At 47.3% G+C, this 18992-nt stretch overlaps 1 protein-coding gene across 11 annotated transcripts in view; it reads right to left on the minus strand.

Annotated features, from left to right (window-relative positions):
- Positions 1-178: 178 nt before the first annotated feature.
- The window catches only part of UNC13B (unc-13 homolog B), a 378814-nt gene continuing 360000 nt past the window's right edge, over positions 179-18992 (minus strand). For all 11 annotated transcript variants that reach the window (XM_065598630.1, XM_065598632.1, XM_065598633.1 and 8 more), the window contains 5 exons: positions 12485-12565; positions 11953-12100; positions 5098-5190; positions 3532-3691; positions 179-2135 (listed from right to left, as the gene is read on the minus strand). In XM_065598630.1, the coding sequence (XP_065454702.1) occupies positions 1850-2135; positions 3532-3691; positions 5098-5190; positions 11953-12100; positions 12485-12565 (768 nt within the window). In that variant the 3' untranslated portion in view covers positions 179-1849. The remainder of the gene's footprint in view (positions 2136-3531; positions 3692-5097; positions 5191-11952; positions 12101-12484; positions 12566-18992) is intronic.

Below are 18992 nucleotides of genomic sequence, written 5' to 3' on the forward strand. Positions count from 1 at the left end.
ATAAACAGAGGAAAAACTCATACAGCCTCTTCTATCCCCTTCAGTCCTGAGGGGAAGAGCATCTCTCCATCTTGCTTGGGGTTTATCAATTAGAGTTTATATCCTTGTTGAGAACTTGCAGCACCAAAGAGACTGAATGAGTTTTGAACAGGCGGAGTCATAGGCAAAAGCACAGAAGTGACCGCTGCTAAAAGTTAATTTATTAAAGACTGTACTATCATCATTTCCTAAAACAATGGCACAATGATTAAAAATCATAACAATCGCTTGGAGTTTTGAAGATCATTATTATAATACAGCTATAGACAATAACAAAGCAGGTATGCAGTCTCTGAGATCTCTACAAGCAGGCCTGTGAAGTACAAGATTCATATCATACAGCTGTACAAATGTCAGAGAAAAATAGAAAATAAAATACAAAAGGAATCACCCAATATGTAGTCCTTGACAGTTATTGACAGTGTTACAGTACATTATGTGCCAGGACTGGCTTGTTCCACCTTCCATTTTCAGAGTGTGACAGTGCTCACTTGGCTGCAAACAGGAAGGAAAAGAAGTCTCAAGTACAAATCCTAATCTTTGTCTCCCAACCTAAGAAATATGTTAAAAGCCAATCCTGATGTCCCCGTAATCATCTTTGCTCAAGACTTCTCATTTTATAAGAAACAAATTGGACACTCCTTTTATCTAGTGCAAAAATATTTCCCAGGGTGACATGAATTCACAGAATGACCAACAGTCATACTTATGCAAACCATCCTCTGCACGGCCAACAGCAACCTCGTGATCAAAAGAGAAGAGTCCCTCTCCCTCCCCAACCTGTGCGACTGGACAGAGTTCTTTCTGATGAGCACATGCTGTGTCTGCCCCAGACAGGCCATTGCATCAGGGTACAGAGCAAGGAATCCTCAGCTACTCCATGGAAACAAATGCCGTTGAAATCTTGTAAATATTGAACCACCAACTCAGACCCAAACCCTGTGTTTGCTACATGTCAAAAACCTAGTAATAGCACAGCGCTGAAGTTAAAAACAACATACAGCAGCCATTTAATTTATCATCACCATAGTGCTTGCTCCCTGGGTCAGAGGTGCCCAGAGTATGGCTCGTGGAATCTAGCAGCCTGCAACAGCCCTCAGTTCACAGCGATATGGCTGCACCAACTAGTGACAGCGTGCTCAGCTGTGGTCTACTCTTGGTTAGCTGTCTTTGCAACTCTCAATTGGGCAAAGGCTTGGGGCACCTGGGCTTTTGACTTGCTTGTCCTGACTCCGCTCATGACAGCACCATCTTGGTCATACTTCATTCTAGCTGCATAGTCTAAAAAACAGGCAGCATTTTTTAAGTTGATGCTGATGTGCCCGCGTGCCATGTTGGCATGTACTGGCATTATCGCCACAAGAACATCCTTTGGCAGCTCTACAGTAAGGGGAACAACTGCGCTTTTCCAACAGCCAAAAGTATTGTTCTCCTTCCAACAGGTCTGAGTGGTTTGTTTCATGTTTGATTCTGAAGACATTTCATGTCTGCCAATTCCAGAGGATCAAATCACAGTGCTCCATCTCCACACCACCCAGTGTGCCCAGCCCAGAGAGAAAACCATTTTGTACAAAGCACAATTTGTATCTTAAATAAAAGTGTGTGTCTCATTCTCTAGGATGCCTTACCCAGACACTAAACAATAAATAATTCACATCCGATTGGTGGATTTGTTTCCGGTACGGCACGTGTGCTATTGGAGCTAACACCGACTAACTGAAAAACCTTTTGTAATTAGTAAAAGAAAATGGTTGAACACTTGCACATATTGGCACAAGGAAAACGAGAGAAGGAATGTTCAGAGCTCAGCTCAGGTGCCTTCTTCCGTGGAGCGGGACTCCGATTTCAACTTTACAAACTCTCTGGCCACTTCGTCATTGGTTCGTTGAGAAAGAATCCTCAGGACCGTGAGCCCCGTCTCGTCCATGTGAATCCTACGCCCTAGTGGGCACCAGCAAGCACAGCTTCCTTTGTCCGCGATATCTCTGAGCTGCATCACAGCTATCCCCAGGACTCGATCTTCCCGAGCAAAGCAGTAATCCTTCACACAGACTTGGAGCTCATAGGCATCTGGGCCATCTTCATTCCCCAATATGCTGAAAATGACAGGCACAAGTTACTCAGATTAAAGCAGAAAGCATACTGTCTCCTTAGATCCCCTTGCAGCAGGGGAATCCTGTTAAAAATGTTATCCAGTCACATTTATTTAGTCAGAGTCATGGTAATTACATGGGGAACAACTCCCAGAGCTGTCACAACAGGAATGTACCATCACCCTGTGCACATTTTAGGGCTCTGAGCCTGCCATAGAAACTTCACTTCCAAATAAAATCTTCATCAAAGCAGAACATCGTAAAGGTGCTTTGCGAAGAACACAAAAGGGGCCATCCTTTGTTTCTTTATGAGGGATTAAGACAACCTGACTTCCAGTTTTCACCTTTTTGCTTGTTTTTCATATCAGAAATTCAGGTCCTGTTTAGCCTGGAATAGTCTATGATAACTGGAGAACTAGTAAAATGACGATGTCACAAGAGTCAAGAGAGCGAAATTTGAGCTATGAAGAAAAGGGATTTTTAGTCAGACCCTTTTAAACCATTGTTTTTGTTGAGACCCTTGCCACTTGACATTTTGGAGAAAGGAGGCCCCCTATTCAGTGAAGGTGAGAGCTAAGAATAGATATCCCAAAGACTCTCCCTCAACAAGCACCCCAGCAAAACCAGGGATTTAACTTTCCTCATATTTTTAAGGTTAAAAAAAAAAAGAGCAGAACCCTCTTCCCCACATTTTAGAAAAACCCTTTTCCAGCCTTCCTTACAATCAAAGCAGCAAAAAAGTGACAAGCTCCATTTTTTCCAAAATCCTTTGGAAGTGATATTTAACCTCTCATTCTGACTACGGAGTTGAATGAGGACTAGTCTACTTCTCCGTTTTTAAGGCCTTCAGAGAGCAGGGCCCTTTGTATTAATGAAAGGCCAGTTGAAAAGTTCAATATTCAGTGTTTAGAACTGTGCATTTCTAGCCATAGGAGAAGATGGTATCCTTGGAAACAGGTTTGGAGGACTGCTTGTCCCATGTGGCTAGTAAAGATCGAAACTAATGGGCAGACTTTTGCTATCACATGAGGAAGTTTCAGCCTCGACTCTACCAACAAAAGCGATGACTCATTAAAAGAATGGATCATACTAAAGCAGGCTGATGTGCAGCAATACACGTAAATAGGTATTTCTGAAGGTAACTGACAGATGCTCTTTACATGAGCCATAAATTGTACACATCTGTCCCTGAAATCAGCGTTCCAGCAGCAGCCATTCAGCACTTTCATGGTGAGTTGGTTCCTCATGCCAGAATACTGGACCTGACCGAGACACACCTGCTGCTTCCGGTTACCCTATTGACACGGACAGGTCATTCTATTGCACTCAGCAGCAACGCGTTATCTGAGCTCTGCATGTGCTTCCCGAGGCAGACCCTCGGCCTGTCTTTCGTACTCACAAGTGAAAGGTTTCGTTGTATTTGGGTGCCCAGTTGTTGCTCTTTGATTTGGTTGTGAACTTTCTTTTCTTGTCACTTTGATGAGGTCCAATCATAGTGACTTCAACGAACGGGCGGAACATGCCGGATGTTTGCCATTTCAGGTCATTGGCTGCCACAACTAGACAAGAGAGAGAAAATCAGAGCCCCCCTCTGCAGAAAGGTTCATCTGTTCAAACGGCTCTAGCCAGCTTTTTAATGCTGAGCTATCCACAACAATCACACAAAACAACTCTTCCGGTGAAAGGCTTCCCAGCTGTTCAGTTCAGAGGCTCTGATCTGAAAGAGATCAGTCCTGAACTCTCACGGGGCTGGGATATATTATTTTACTGAACAAATTACATGCTTTTTTATTCATGATTTAAAGTTCTGTGGAGGGAATTTTGTACTCGGGAAAGCGAGAGGTTGGCAATATTTGCAATCGGCAGAGGTAAGTCAGGCAGGCATGCACACTGCTGTAGGAACACAGCTCTGACAATGCACCTTAATGCTGATCAGCAGCACCCCTTTGCCATTCCAGTCCTGGGCAAGACTCCCACTGACATGTCTATCTCCTTGAATTTAGCTGGGGAGAGCAGACACACTTGGGTCTCTTGATTTTTATAAACAAGACCATTCCCTTCTTACTGTCACTTCTCTACTTGGTGTAACGCGGAGTCCTATGTGGGATGAGTTTGAATCGTCGCTCGGGGAAAAGAAAGTGCTCTGACACTATGGCTAGTGGTGAGACACCTGAGCTGCAGCTACTGGCAAGGTTTTCTCTGTGACGGGTCCTCCGCCTTAGAACTCTTCCTCCATACCCAGCCACCAGAGGCCAAATGTGTTGGCTCTCTAGACGCACCGTAAAACTCACCTTTTCCCCCAGGCCTTTGTGCGGAGAGATGGTGGATATGTATGTATAGGCAACCCCTCCTGTTACAGTGTGGGTTTTACTCTGTGGGACGGGGGCCTTAGAGACACTTTTATACATTTGAAGAAATAAAGAAAACAAATTAAAGGCAGCAAACATAGGCTAGCGAGAAAAGTAACCGAGGAGAGGGAGGAGGAAGAGGTAGCCTCAGCCAAATCACTGTCATGCCCATTTGGCCATCAGGACTGAGCCCAAAATCCCTGAGCGTGTGCAGACTCTGCTCTCTGGCTGGCTCAGTGAATGGAATAGTTCCTTAATGAATGTTGTCATTTTGTGCCTTGCTGGGCCGAGCACACCACTTCGGTGGGATATTTGCAGGCCTGATGAGAGCCATGTATTTGACTTGAGTGTGTTCCACAAAATTACTTTCAAAAAAGAAAGAACTATGCATCACCATGTGTCTGGGTGAGCTGGGACACCACTGCCATCATGCTGCTGTTTCTCTAGATACTCCAGATGGGAGCCCAGTTTTGGTCTTCATTTAGTATAATCGTTAACTCTACCCACAGACTGGACAAAACCAGATACACTGATATATGCCAGCCTACAGCATGGACACCGCTGTACAGTACCAGTTCACTCCTGCTGGACCAGCCGTGCTGCCTGCTTTACTATACCTTTCACTGTGACCTTGTGTTCACCAGTTCCTGGGTGTGTATACAGGTCGATCTGTATGGACACGTCACCCACTGGATCATCCACTCCAGAACCTGATGCAAAGATTGACAAACACCGAAAGAAAGATTAGTTTATTGGCACCCAGCTTCAGCTTATGCGCTCGGCAAGGCAATACCCCATTTGCAGTAAGTTAGCCCATAACCAGCTTCCTTGCAGACCCTTCTAGTTTGATAATGCAAAGGTCGATCCAACACCACATTTCTAGGCCAAACACACACCACACACATTACAACTTTTTGTAACAAATTATAAAACTAATTATACTGCAAAGATTTCACACTAGGATGGATTACAGCATGGTTTTTGAAGTGTCTTGAAAACCTACAATGGATCCCAACAGAAAGCATCTGCTAATGAGTTCCTACCAAGATATTGCACACATGTGGGCATTCCTGTGACCCGGGGCAAGCACCTTTTCCCTCCATGCAAATGGAACTAGTGAAAACGGGGGGGGGGGGGGAGGGGGGGGAAGGTTCGGAAACAAGGGATAAGGATATAGGATTGATACTAAATTTGCTCTGAGCCAAAGTACACGTCCAGTCTTCCAAACAGCGTTCTGTACCTGCACACTGGATAAAAGCTACAATTCCCAGTGCCTCCATCCCCAAGGAAGAGGAGAGTCCCTTCAGACCACATAAGACTATGAGGAAAGTTAAGAGTTTACAAGCTGCTTAGAAACTTCCCTTTATCAGTTAGCCAGTGAGTAGTTTCAAAAAAGAGTTTCATAAAGGGAAAGGTAGCATGTTTTAATAGAACAGGCCGGGGAGGAGTCAGAGGTCAAATGAGCTTTACAATTTGGTTAAATTCTCTAATGCAGTGTCTCTCAACCTGGAGGTCGCAAGAGGGATTGGGGGGGTTGCAAGCAGGGCTACTTGCCAGGCACCCCACAAAGCTAATTATATGTTTCAGCCCTGAAGAGGGCTGAAGCCCCAAGCCCCCAAGCTTAAGGTAGGTGGTTACAATTTTTTAAGTCCAAAGGGGGTCCCCAACACAAAAGCGTTGAGAAACACTGCTCTGATGTATGATTGAATTCAAATGCTTGAAGGGTATTTTGTAGGCAGCAATCACTCTGTCATTTTAAAAGAGGAGGATGTAAACAAATGTATGCCATTTCCTGAAGTGCGTATGATGTGGTACAGACAGTAATTGCATGCAGATCAAGGCAACTTGACATATGTTCATGTATCTTGAACTGTAACGGATTCTTTTTGGGAGTGCACCTGAAGGCTCTAATTTATTTATCATGCCCTGGAAGCTCTAAACAGTCATTTAAGATATGAACAGGCTGAGTGGATTTTCTTGGCTGTATCTTCTTCCGATCACCAGACTGTGCACTAGTAGAAACTGATTAATGACAGAGAGGAAGGAACAGTATGTAAACACCCAATCAAGGTTGGGGGGTCTAATTTTAGACCCTACCTTGGTTTGTTGGTATGTGCACATCACATTGCTCCTTCACTCTCTTCCAGCATTGTTCTGATGATGTTACTGACATTTTTATTGATATATATGTAGAAAAACCACAAAGAAACCTGCCCTCCAGGCACTTGAGGGACCTTGTATATTTCAATGCCCTTCCTGCCCACAAAAACCAAGAGGATGTTCAGAGTACAGGAACTGAGTGACATGCATGACTCTGCTTTGGAAGAAACCCAAGGGACGGAGTTGTGCTGCAGGCAAGCTATCCAGCAATGAAGCTGGCATTTTTCAATGTTATGGCCCTTGTTTTGGGGAGCACGCACCATGTTTTACCAAAATTACATTGGGCCTGATCTTCATTTCATTTACCCCAGTGTAACCCAACAGACTCTGAAGGAGCCACTTCCTGATTTCCACTGGTGAGAGCAGAATCTGGCCTATTAAGTTTTAAAGCTGATTCGGTTTGGGGCTTGTCTATCTTAACTCTGTTTCTTTTTATAGGAAGATCCTGCTTTCTTATCTGAAGTGCTCTTATACGCAGAGGCCCTGGGAATATCCAGTAGATGGCAAATAGGCCAGAAACATTCTACACCATTTACTAATTTCTTGGTGGTGGTGACGGAATTAAAACTTGGGCATGGAAATCTTGCTAGATTTGTGATATGTGAGGGTGAGAGCCATACACTGAAATTACATGTGCAACACGTTACAGATACGTTTTCACCTAAAAAACAAAAGCTTTGGGCAACATACAAAAATTGGAGAGCTGAAACCCAGCAGGATTCAAGCGAGTGGCAGGACTTCTAGCTTCCCTCTCGAAGTCAAACTCTTCAGCTGATCCCTACCCTCGCGTATGCATTACACATTACCATGTACCACGAAGAATCTGCCTCAGCAGCATGTGAACCTCAGGGCCGGCTCCAGGCACCAGCTTAACAAGCAGGTGCTTGGGGCGGCCAAGGGAGAGGGGCGGCACCTGCGGCAATTCGGGGGCGGCAGGTCCCTCGCTCCCTCTAGGAGCGAAGGGCCTGCCGCTGAACTGCCGCTGCCGATCGCGGCTTTTTTTTCCCCCCCAATTGCCGCCACCGATCGTGATCGCAGCTTTTTTTTGTTTGTTTGTTTTTTGTTTTGGGCGGCAGAAATGCTGGAGCCGGCCCTGGCGAGCATGCACATCTAGGAGTGGTCACACAGCCATAGGTAGTGCAGAGCAGAGGATAAGGGCAGCCTGTAGCACCTGGCAAAGAAACTGTTTATTAACCCTGTATTGTCAGAACAGAATGTACATTCCCGTGAATTAGTCTCAAGCTCCAGCACAGCCTGCACGGCAGGCCCCACCTCCTTGCGTCACACAGCCCACGGCTCTGCTCTCTGTAGGGTGGAAGCAGTCCACAAGGGATAGGGTCTATGGGGAGCTACAGGGAGGTGGGTCTCTGGAACGGGTTTCCAAAAGCAAGGGAAGTTTGCAGCTGGCTAATGTTGTTATGGTAACAGCATTAGTCTTGAACATACCCTTATCAGGAAGAACGTCCTCATTAGCGGTAAACCTAATACCTTTCCCATCATGCACTGAGTCATGAATTCAAAAGGCGAGGAGCAGGCAGGACAAAGAGAGAAGAGTGTGAATTACAATCCAATTAGCAGTGACACTTAGACAAATACAACTTGAGGAAGTCAAATATTCTAGCTCTTAATAGGCTAAACATACCCAGTCTACTGCACCAGCACAGGGTTGTAAAGCGATGCTGTTTCTACAGGCCAGGGAATCTGTTTGGGTTAGCATGGTGAGGTCATGATTCGTGCTGCTGGCAAAAGTACGCTGAGAGCTCTGATCCTCAAACGTCCTAGCTTGGAAGTCGAATAGCTTTGTGCTACCGAAGCCTTTGCAGTCAGAGGGGGCTGGAGTGCCTCAGAGGCTGCCATGCACGACAGTTCAGAGGTGCAGCAGGGGTGGCAGACACCTCACTCACAGTTACATGAGCACAGCATTGACTTTTTTCAGCCATTTCCTCCTACAGGCCTATGGGAGGCCTTAAGAACGTGAGAGGAAACCCCAGCTGGAGAGAACTCTGTAAAGCAGGAATCAGCCCTAAACACTGGTGCTGTTCCCTCTGCCTCCTAGACACACGCCCAAGTTCTCCAAATCATTCTATAGTCTGGGGCTATTTAGACGTGTTTGCAAGGTCCAACCCCAGCACAGGGCCCGGAACTGAACTGTGGCCAAAGAGGACTCGGTTCACAGCTTCTTCAATGCTGCTACAAAAAAAAAAAATCGGTGAGCAGAAGGCCTGGCTCAAACCCTCCCCCGAAGTCCTCAAGGGCTCCCAGCCTGGAGAATTCTCTAGGGTACAGTATACAGCAACATGGGGACTGCCAGATTGAATTCGCCCAGTGCTCCACCTAGTCCAGTGTCCCATCTCCAACAGTGCTTCAGAGAAGTGACCTCTCAGCAGCCAGTTCTGGGATAACCTCACAGAGAAAGTTCCCTCCTAACCCCCCAGGAGTGCGCTTCGCTTGTGCTTTGAAGCTGGCGGTTTATATCCCTCTCAAGCCTCTTTAAAAACAATAGTTCCTGTAACCGCTCTGGATATTTCTGTTATCCACACAAACGTCTAATCTTTTTTTGAATCCTGTTACATGTGTGGCCTCAATATCTTGTGGCAATGAATTCCACAGGCTAACGCTGCACTGTGTGAAATAGTATTTTCTTGCATCAGTTTTGAATTTGGCACTTTCCCGTTTAGTTGAATGTCCCTTTGCTCTTGTATTAACAACACATCAGTGCAGCCAGAACATTGCGGGTCAGCATAACTGAGCGCGGTATGACAATGCACAATGTTCTCCCACAGCCTGGAATGTCCAGACAATGTGCAGGGGATAAGGCTTAGTGAAGTTGTCTGCTTTCACGTGGCATGGATGAGGGCATCAGCAGTGACAAGCTATGCTAAAGTAGATAAAATGCAAAATCAGAGGGATTTAGGAACCTGGTTCATTTTTAGGGTAGCCAACCCTCCAAGATTTTCCTGGAGTCTCCAGGAATTAAACATGCTATGTAAGGAAACCTCCAGGAATATGTCCAACCAAAACTGACAACCGTGTTCTACATCTTGTTGGACTGGGAAGTGCTTTGCCCTGACTGAGCCACAAAACTGACTCTTACCATATGTATGGGTACCTAATAAAAAGATGGGTTCCTTCTCATTTCCCTCACTCCAACATCTGGAGGATTTTGTTCGCTGGAGTTCATTGCGAAAGGCGTCTTGACGTAGATAACAGCTGTGCTTACTCTGTCTGGCCACCAGATGTCTCCGTTGCTTTGCAGAGATACAGCTTCAGGAGCGTTTTCCTTGATGATGATAGTAGCTTGATTCTTTAGGTAACTTTGAAACAGGGACATGCATTGTGTTTCTAGATCAGTGGTTCTCAACCACGGGGTACGCAGAGGTCTTCCCGGGGATACATCAAATCATCTCGATGTGTGCCTAGTTTTACAACAGCTATGTAAAAAACACTAGTGACGTCAGTACAAACTAAAATTTCATACGAAGATTTGTTTATACTGCTCTATGTACTATACACTGAAATGTAAGTACAATATTTATATTCCAATTAATTGATTTTATAATTATATGGTAAAATGAGAAAGTCAGCCATTTGTCACTAATAGGGTGCTGTGACACTTTTGTATTTGTATGTCTGATTTTGTAAGCAAGTCGTTTTTAAGTGAGATGAAACTTGGGGGTACGCAAGACAAATCAGACTCCTGAAAGGGTACAGTTGTTTGGAAAGGTTGAGAGCCACTGTTCTAGATCTCAAAAGAAAAGGTGTTTGTTGTAAGTGTGTTTCAGTCCCACAGAAAGCTGCCTGAGGGACACTTTGACTTTAAAAGGATTCTTGCTTCTGCCTCTTTGTCATCGAATTCTCCAAGCAGAGAGAGGTGGATACTCAAATTCAGATTTTGACTAGCCCCTTCCATACAGCAGCGAACAAGATGTTTTAGAAGAGCTTCTTCCACTTCTCCATTCCAGTCCCATGCTTCGTAGCAGAGTCATGCTGGCAGAGTCAGGCAGCATGAGAGCACAGATGTTATGATTTGTGGGACCCCAGGCTGCTGGAGGACTGGTGGAGGTGGGGAGAAACTGGACTATAAGTGGTGAGACTGCATGGGACCCCCCAGAGTTGCTTGCATTGTTTGTTCTTTGGGACAGCTTGCAGCGAGGGAACTGTATGGAGATCCCAGACAAGTCTGACTTTCACGGCTTTAGCCATCACTTTCTTTTAACAGCAACATTGGAATGGGAGGTCCCACCCCACAGACCGCATTTAAATCAGGGTATAACCTGAAATCTTAGGCTATAACCTTAAGATATTACCTTAGCCTAGTGTTAGTTTCATTGGTTTTCCATGTCCTTCTCCAGAGATGAGCAAGAACCACAAAACCACACAGAAAGAACAGGAGTACTTGTGGCACCATATAGCTATATGCATCCGAAGAAGAGGGCTGTAGCCCATGAAAGCTTATGCTCTATAAATGTGTTCGTCTCTAAGGTGCCACAAGTACTCCTGTTCTTTTTGCGGATACAGACTAACATGGCTGCTACTCTAAAACCACACAGGTGGCCAATGAATGTCCTCTGGCTATGGACTGATACTATTCTGTGCAGAAACGAGGAGACCACTGCTTCTGAACAGCTGAGAGATCCACAGCAACAAATCATTAGCCACATTAGTACTGGGTGACAATGTGGCAGTGTTACCCTGGCTTCCACAGAACTCCCAGTGGGCCATCACAGCAGCGTAGTAAATAACTTGTGCTACTGCTGTGTCTTTCCCTCCAGCAATAAAGATACGTAATAATCTAGGTAGCATATACCCTATACTGGCTGGGCACAAAGCAAGACCTTCAGCTTCATTATTCTTGTAGTGGAGTGTCCTCCTCCTTGTGACTCTCAGCATTGCTATCAACCAGGATTAGTCAGAACTGCCTGGGCTGCTGGTGAGTCGCCTATGACCTATGTGTGGTCCACTTCTGCGTTGATACCTGCTTGGAATCACCTTCCACAAAACAGTACAACTCCCAGTACAATAACGCCAAATTTCACTTCCCCCAAATCACTTACCAACCTTAGCGCCAGGAGCTTGGCTGTGAAATTAGCATCAGGCAAGAAAACCTCCAGGAGTTAAATTTGCACATATTTCTGTTCCCTCAAGATGTAAACATTGAGCAGGGAAACCCCAGCAAATAGCAGCTCTGAAACTGTCATGTTTCCAGGAGCGTGACTGCCAAAGACGCTGCAAACCAGTAGTGCAAGCCATGGCAATTAACACCACACTGGAGAGCTTTAGTCAACCCTCCTGATGACAGAAAAGAGCCTTACCCTGAGCTGTCTGTGTCTGGACAAAGGTTTTGATGAGAGTGTCTGTGGTCTGAGTGTAGAGGGACAGCGCATAGCGGAGCGACTGCAGGGCTGGGCTCTTCTCCAAGAAGGTTTTCTTTAGACCGTTCCCACCAGCATGGAAATATTGCTAAGAGCAAAGAGTAAAAGCATCAACATAAAAGGAAAACTGCCACCAGCAACAGACAAGCTGCTGGCAGCCCCTCCGAGAGCAGAGGGAGCTGAAACCTTCGTGAAGCATTTTTTGCAGCAGTGGCTGATTGTTCACCCCGACAGCTCCCCCACCCGTGTGTCAGATCCTGACTCTACAATCACACAGGCCCCTTAATACGCTGGCTCCACAGTACTATTGACCTGAGTGCCATGTAGGTGTTTAACTGGGCACCTCTTCAGAAGTGGGTTTATGCCACACACTTGGTAGCCCTGAGTCATTCTGGTGCCTTATTGCTGATCATTCCCTAAGATACGTGCCACGCACGATCCATTCCAGAACAGCGTCCGGGGAGTCACTCACTTTGATCGTATCCAGAGCCAGGTCCAGAACCGCACACTGCTTTGGAGTGAGACTTCTAGTTTCTTCCTTCACCATGTGATCCTGAAAGGAACCATCAGATCAAACGTTACTATACTGCTAGTGGCAAAGGCCGGGGAGTCCCCAGTAAGGCTAGGTGCCCTGGATTCACACAGGGCGGGGGCACTGAGTGATAGGGACTCTCTCAGAATCATTCTTTGATGCAACCGATAAAAAAAAAAGGTTTCCTCCAATTCTGTTGTGTGCACAAGAGGGAAGGAGGTAAACTCACAATGGCGACAGTTTGCATTTTAATCCAAGCTTGTACTCTGCAGCCCTGTGTCCTGAAAAGCCCTAAATGATAAATTTGCTTGTCACTCATGAATTATGCAGCTCGCCCCAAAACTACTACTAACAGAACCTTCAGCCCACAGTGACGTATTGTGTGTGTGTCACAACTTGGACAGAAAAACTGCTTGAGAGATTTTTTGGAAAAAAATGTATTGGTCCTACTGTATTTTTCATACCCCTCCATGCAAACAGGCGGATTGCCTTGGTGCCGAGTGAAACAGTACAGATCATCAAAGGAAGAAGAGTAATACAGTCTAGAAACTTCTAAAAATTACCTAAAATATGGAAATCTTGGGACCTACCACAACTAAAAATCAGTGCTGTGTATCCCCCTGGAAATCTTCCTTTTCCAATTGTCCATCTGTTAGAATATACTGTTAATAGAATATATTTCTAGTCAAGTGTCATGAGACAATCAACCTGCAGACCTGTCACCGGGCCAGGCACTCTCTCTTTGCAGGCTAGGCCTCAGGCCATCGTAAGTCTGGAGAGTAAATTCTACATTCTGGGAGGTGAAGGAGACTTTCTCCAGCAGGTGGTTTGGCCATTTGAGCTGCGGAGAGGTTTGGAATTTTAGTAGCAGCAGCATTCGTGGTCAATATGTAGGGGAAGCAGCCAGTGCAATTTATTACACACAATATCGCCACTACACATTTTGTGAATGTATCGGGTCTATCAAAACCCAGACATTTTCCCACTGGGGACTCTGACTGCTGCATGACACCTTTCAGGGAGACATGCCTGCCTGGCTACTGTGTCCCTTTCATAGCAAACAGAGCCATGAGGTAGCCTACCTGTTCCTGTCTTGTATTTCTAACATTTGCCACGGGAGCCCAGTCAATCTTCATAATGACCAAAGATAGGTACATGTATTGTTCTCTTACTGCCAGGTGCTTGTTCCAGAGGCTGACCTGGCTGATGTTCCATTTGATATCTGGTTGAGCCTGTCTCCTCCTTTAGTTCAGTATAGATTGTGGCCCCTTGACCGTTGCAAAGTAATATGTTCAGCCCTCACGCTGAACATGTGCGTGCAGCTGGCCTAGATTCATATGGCCCACATTTTCAAACAAAGTTCGGCTCCTACATCCATACAGAACATAAGAACGGCCAGACCGGGTCACACCAATGATCCATCCAGCCCAGTATCCTATCCTGGCCAATGCCAGAGGAAATGAACAGAACAGGGAATCATCAAGTGACCCATCCCGTCGCCCATTCCCAGCTTCTGGCAAACTGAGGCTAGAGACACCGTCCCTGCCCAGCCTGGCTAATAGCCATTGATGGACCTAGGTAGCCTGTATTTCAAGAGTGCTGGTGCCCAGTGGCTCCCATTGAAGTCCATGGTAGTTATTGGGTGCTCCATTCTTTGGGGAAGAAGAAAAAAAAATCAGCCCACTTTGTCAGGTCTTTTAGTATAAATGGAAGGAGCCAAAACTTTAGACCCCTGATTTGAAAATCTTTGCCTGCATGCCTAGCTCCGGGATGGGGCAGGTGCTTCTGGTTTAGGATTCACACAGTTACTGGTTTGCCCTTTAACAGGTTCTAATGCTGCATCCCAGAGCAGCACCGATGTGCGGAGCTACCCAGTGAGACCACAGCAGTCTCTTCTCCAGGCAATGGCCAGTGTTGAACAGCATTTCTTCCGCTAAGGAACCAGGAGTTTTCCTTCAGTTTCTCTTATGAGCTGCAAGTAGGTCAGTTGTAGCTGATGCTGCTTCACATTCCTGTACACAGAGGGCAAAGCATTCTCTTCACTCAGTCTCAGAATAAGCATCTCATTCATCTAGAGCACCCGGCTACCCTATCCTGGGACTGGGCTTGTTTAATCAAGGTAGCGGTATTTCCAGAACATAGCAGCAGATGAGAGAGCTGCTCTAAGTCCTGTTGAAACGGCTCCTACGTCCGTCTGCCAGTTGGGAGATTCCCTACCTTTGGAGCCCATACTAGGAGATCAGCCTTTCTTTCTCCTAAACCTTTGAAACGCTTCTTCTTCTCTGATGTTTGAGCTGCTACTGAAACGGACCTTGGTCCACGTGACCATTTGGGGAGTAACATGTGTCTGCTTCCACATGGAGGTCTTCAGAGTAAGCAATATCTAACTATGTTACATGGATTTATCAGCCTAAGAGCTTCAGCGTCGCAACATCTGCAGTCAAAGAGTTGCCTGTGATCTTCATCTCCTGCATACGCAGCTTATTTTCATCAGCCATCATCGCTTCCAAAACAGAGTGCAAGAGGTGTGGCCTTGCAAGCCAGGAGCACTTTGCAAACACAATAAAAACACTTCATTAAAAGATTTCAAGTGAGAACACAACTTCACTGACTGCCAGCATGGCTGGGATCAGCACACGAGCCAGCTGCATTCTTCCTTGCTTCAGACAGCAGCATCAGCAACACAGATCTGGACAGAACTGAGCTGGCCATTCTGGGACAACGGGAGACAGAGCAGCCCGCAAGCTCCCTGCTCCATGGACTCTGTATATGGGCTCAAGCACAGACAGCAGGAAAAACTTGTTTCTATTCAGCAAACCGAGCAGATGACGTTTAGAAGATACCTGGGACTCAAATATGCATATTACCAATGTGCTATTTTCATGGTCACTTTTCGGACTGACATTACTCTAAAACACATGACTCGATCCATCAACAGGACAAGAGACCACTGTTGTCCAGTTTGCCAGCTTCAGTTTTTCAGCTGAGTTACTAGACATGCCTGCGCTTTCTTTAGCCTTTCCTTTTGTATTAAAAATGCAAGGAGTGGGTTCGGATCTCCTAAGCATCCTGCCAAATGGCAGAGAAGCCGAGGGGGCTCAGCACGGCCTTTCATTCGTGCTCTCTCTTTTAGTCTTAAACATAGTGATTACAGCTACTCAGGCCTGCAGAACTGACACCCCTTTGGAACCTTTGCTCTTCTGACAAAGCTCATTTGGATTCAGTGTTCTGTCTATTAGAAAAAACAGTTCCCTACCTCTCGTAACTGTTACTCTTCGAGATGTGTTGCTCATGCCCATTCCAATAGGTGTGCGCGTGCCATGTGCACGATCGTCGGAAGGTTTTTCCCTTAGCGGTACCCGTCAGGTCGGCGGTGGAGACCCCTGGAGTGGCACCTTTATGGAAGCGTATATAGGTCCCTGCCGACCTGCCGCCTGCTCAGTTCCTTCTTGCAGGAATACTCCAACAGAGGGGAGGGATTTAGAATGGACATGAGCAACACATCTCAAAGAACAACACTTACGAGAGGTAGGTAACCGTTTTTTCTTCTTCGAGTGATTGCTCATGTGCATTCCAATAGGTGACTCCCAAGCAGTTTCCCTTGGGGGGAGGGGTCGGAGTTCACCTGGTTGTTGAGTGCAGGACTGCCCTGCCAAAGGCTGTATCGCCCCTCACCTGCTGGGTAATGGCGTAGTGTGACGTGAAAGTGTGGATGGAAGACCATGTTGTTGCCTTGTATATGTCCTGGATAGGGACCTGCACCAGGAACGCTGCGGACGACACCTGCGTTGTGGAATGCGCCGTAAGCGGAGGGGCTGGAAGTTTTGCCAGGTCGTAGCAAGTCCTGATATAGGACGTGATCCATGATGAAATGCGCTGGGACAAGATCGGGAGCCCCCTCATTCTTTCTGCGATTGCAATAAAGAGTAGCGGTGACTTACCAAATGGCTTTGTGTGCTTAATGTAGAATGCTAGGGCATGCCTGACGTCCAGGGAATGGAACATGTGTTCTCTGTTACTGGCATGGGGCTTAGGGAAGAACACAGGTAAAAACATGTCTTGGTTCATATGAAACTGGGAGACTGCCTTTGGCAGAAACGTAGGGTGAGGGTGTAGCTGCACCTTGTCTTTATAAAAGACCGTATGGGGGGCTCGGAAATCAATGCTCTGAGCTTGGATACCCTTCTAGCCGCGGTTATGGCCACGAGAAAGGCCACCTTCCAGGAAAGATAGGACAGATGGCAGGTTGCCATGGGCTCAAAAGGGGGCCCCATAAATGCAGACAGGACCAGGTTGAGGTCCCACTGGGTAACGGGCCGTCATACCTGGGGATAAAGTCTGTCCAAGCCCTTGAGAAACCAGCCACCATGGGATTACTGAAGACTGACCTACCCGCTGCCCCTAGGTGAAAGGCCGAAATAGAAGCCAGGTGTACCCTGAGGGACGATATTGCCAACCCCTGCTGCTTGAGATATAACAGGTAGTCCAAAACAAGGGAATTGGCACTAGCTGCGGTTCGGTTCCCCTCTGCAGAGACCAGATGGAAAAACGCTTCCACTTTGCCAGGTAAGTGGCATGAGTGGAGGGATTCCTACTTCCCAGCAGGACCTTCCTGACTGGGTCCCAACACTGAAGCTCAAGAGGGTTCAGCCATGGAGTTTCCACACCATCAGGTGGAGGGACTCCAGATTGGGGTGTTGTAGGTGGTTGTGGTCCTGTGTGATGAGAGTCGGGCACATGGGAAGAGCTACTGGTCTGTCGACTGAGAAGTTCATCAACATGGTGAACCAGTGCTGGCAGGGCCATGCTGGTGCCATGAGGATCAAGGAAGCCCCGTCCCAGAGAACCTTGAGAAAGACTTTGGGTATGAGAGGGAAGGGCAGGAACGCGTACAGCAGGTGACTTGTCCATGAAAGGTGAAAGGCGTCCGTGATGGAGCCTAGGCAGTGGTTTAGGAAGGAGCAGAACTGCTGGCACTTCCTGTTGCGCTGCATCGTGAACAGGTCTATGTGGGGAGAGCCCCATCACTGGAAAATTGAATGCGCATTGTCTGGCCTAAGGGACCATTCGTGATCGTGAAACCAGCGGCTGAGGCGGTCGGCTAGCTTGTTTTGCGCTCCCGGAAGGTGCGACACCTCTAGGTGCATTGAGTGGGTGATGCAAAAATCCCGCAGCTCGAGGGCTTCCTGGCGGGGAGAGGAGCGAGCACCACCCTGTTTGTTTATATAGAACATCGCTGCAGTGTTGTCTGTCAGCACGGACACACACGCGCCCTGAAAGTGGGCCTGAAACGCTTGGCATGCCAGACGAACCGTCCTCAGCTCCCTTATGTTGATATGCAGTGATAGTTCTGCATGGGACCATAGGCCGTGGGTTCTGATATTGCCCAGGTGCGCCCCCCAACCAAGCGCCGAGGTGTCGGTGACCAGGTTGGGGTTTGGTAAAGGGTACTCCCACACAGACCACTTGTGGCTGCAGCCACTAGTGGAGAGATTCGAGGATGCGAGGGGGGAGGGTAACTATCGAGTCCAGTGGGTCCCTGGCCAGCCTAGGCACCCATGCCTGGAGGGGCCGAAGGTGTAACCTGGTGTGCTGGACCACATATGTGCAGGCTGCCATATGCCCCAATAGCTTCATGCAATTTCTGGCCGTGGTTGTGGGAAACCGGCAAAGCTTTTCAACAATGTCCGTGAGCGCTTGGAAGCACAGCTCCGGCAGGAACGCCCTGGCCTGCATGGAGTCCAAGAGAACTCTATTCTCTGCATCGGGGCCAGTGTGCATTTGGGCACATTCAATATGAGGCCCAGTCTGTGGCTCAGGCCAGGGACACATGCTCTGCAGCCTGTGCTTGTGATTCGGCCTTGACGAGCCAGTCGTCCAGGTATGGGAACACTTGTACCTGGCGTTTGCGGAGGAAGGCTGTCACGACCGCCATACTCTTGGTGAATACCCGGGGGGGCTGCTGAGAGCCCGAACGGGAGCACCCTGAACTGGTAGTGCTAGCCACTGACCACGAACCTGAGGAATCATCTGTGGGCCGGGATAATGGATATATGGACGTACGCATCTTTGAAGTTGAGGGCAGTGTACCAGTCCCCCGGATCCAGGGAAGGAATAATGGCGGCCAGAGAGATCAAGTGAAACTTCACTTTTCTTATGAATGTGTTGAGGTCTCGCAGAGCCCACCCTTGGCCTTGGGGTGAGGAAATAACGGGAATAGGACTCCTTGCCCCTGAACTCCTGAGGAACTGTTGCCCCTAGAGCGAGAAGTGAATGCACCTCCTGCAAGAGAAGTTGTTTGTGAGAAGGGTCCCTGAAGAGGGACGGGGAAGGTGGGTGGGAGGGAACAGAATTGGATAGAATATCCCACTTCTACCATGCTGAGGACTCAGCAATCTGACATGATCTGGGACCAAGCACGATAGAAGTGGGAGAGTCGATTCACAAA

Source organism: Chrysemys picta, chromosome 6, assembly GCF_011386835.1.
Source record: "Chrysemys picta bellii isolate R12L10 chromosome 6, ASM1138683v2, whole genome shotgun sequence".
NCBI classification, from domain to species: domain Eukaryota; kingdom Metazoa; phylum Chordata; order Testudines; family Emydidae; genus Chrysemys; species Chrysemys picta.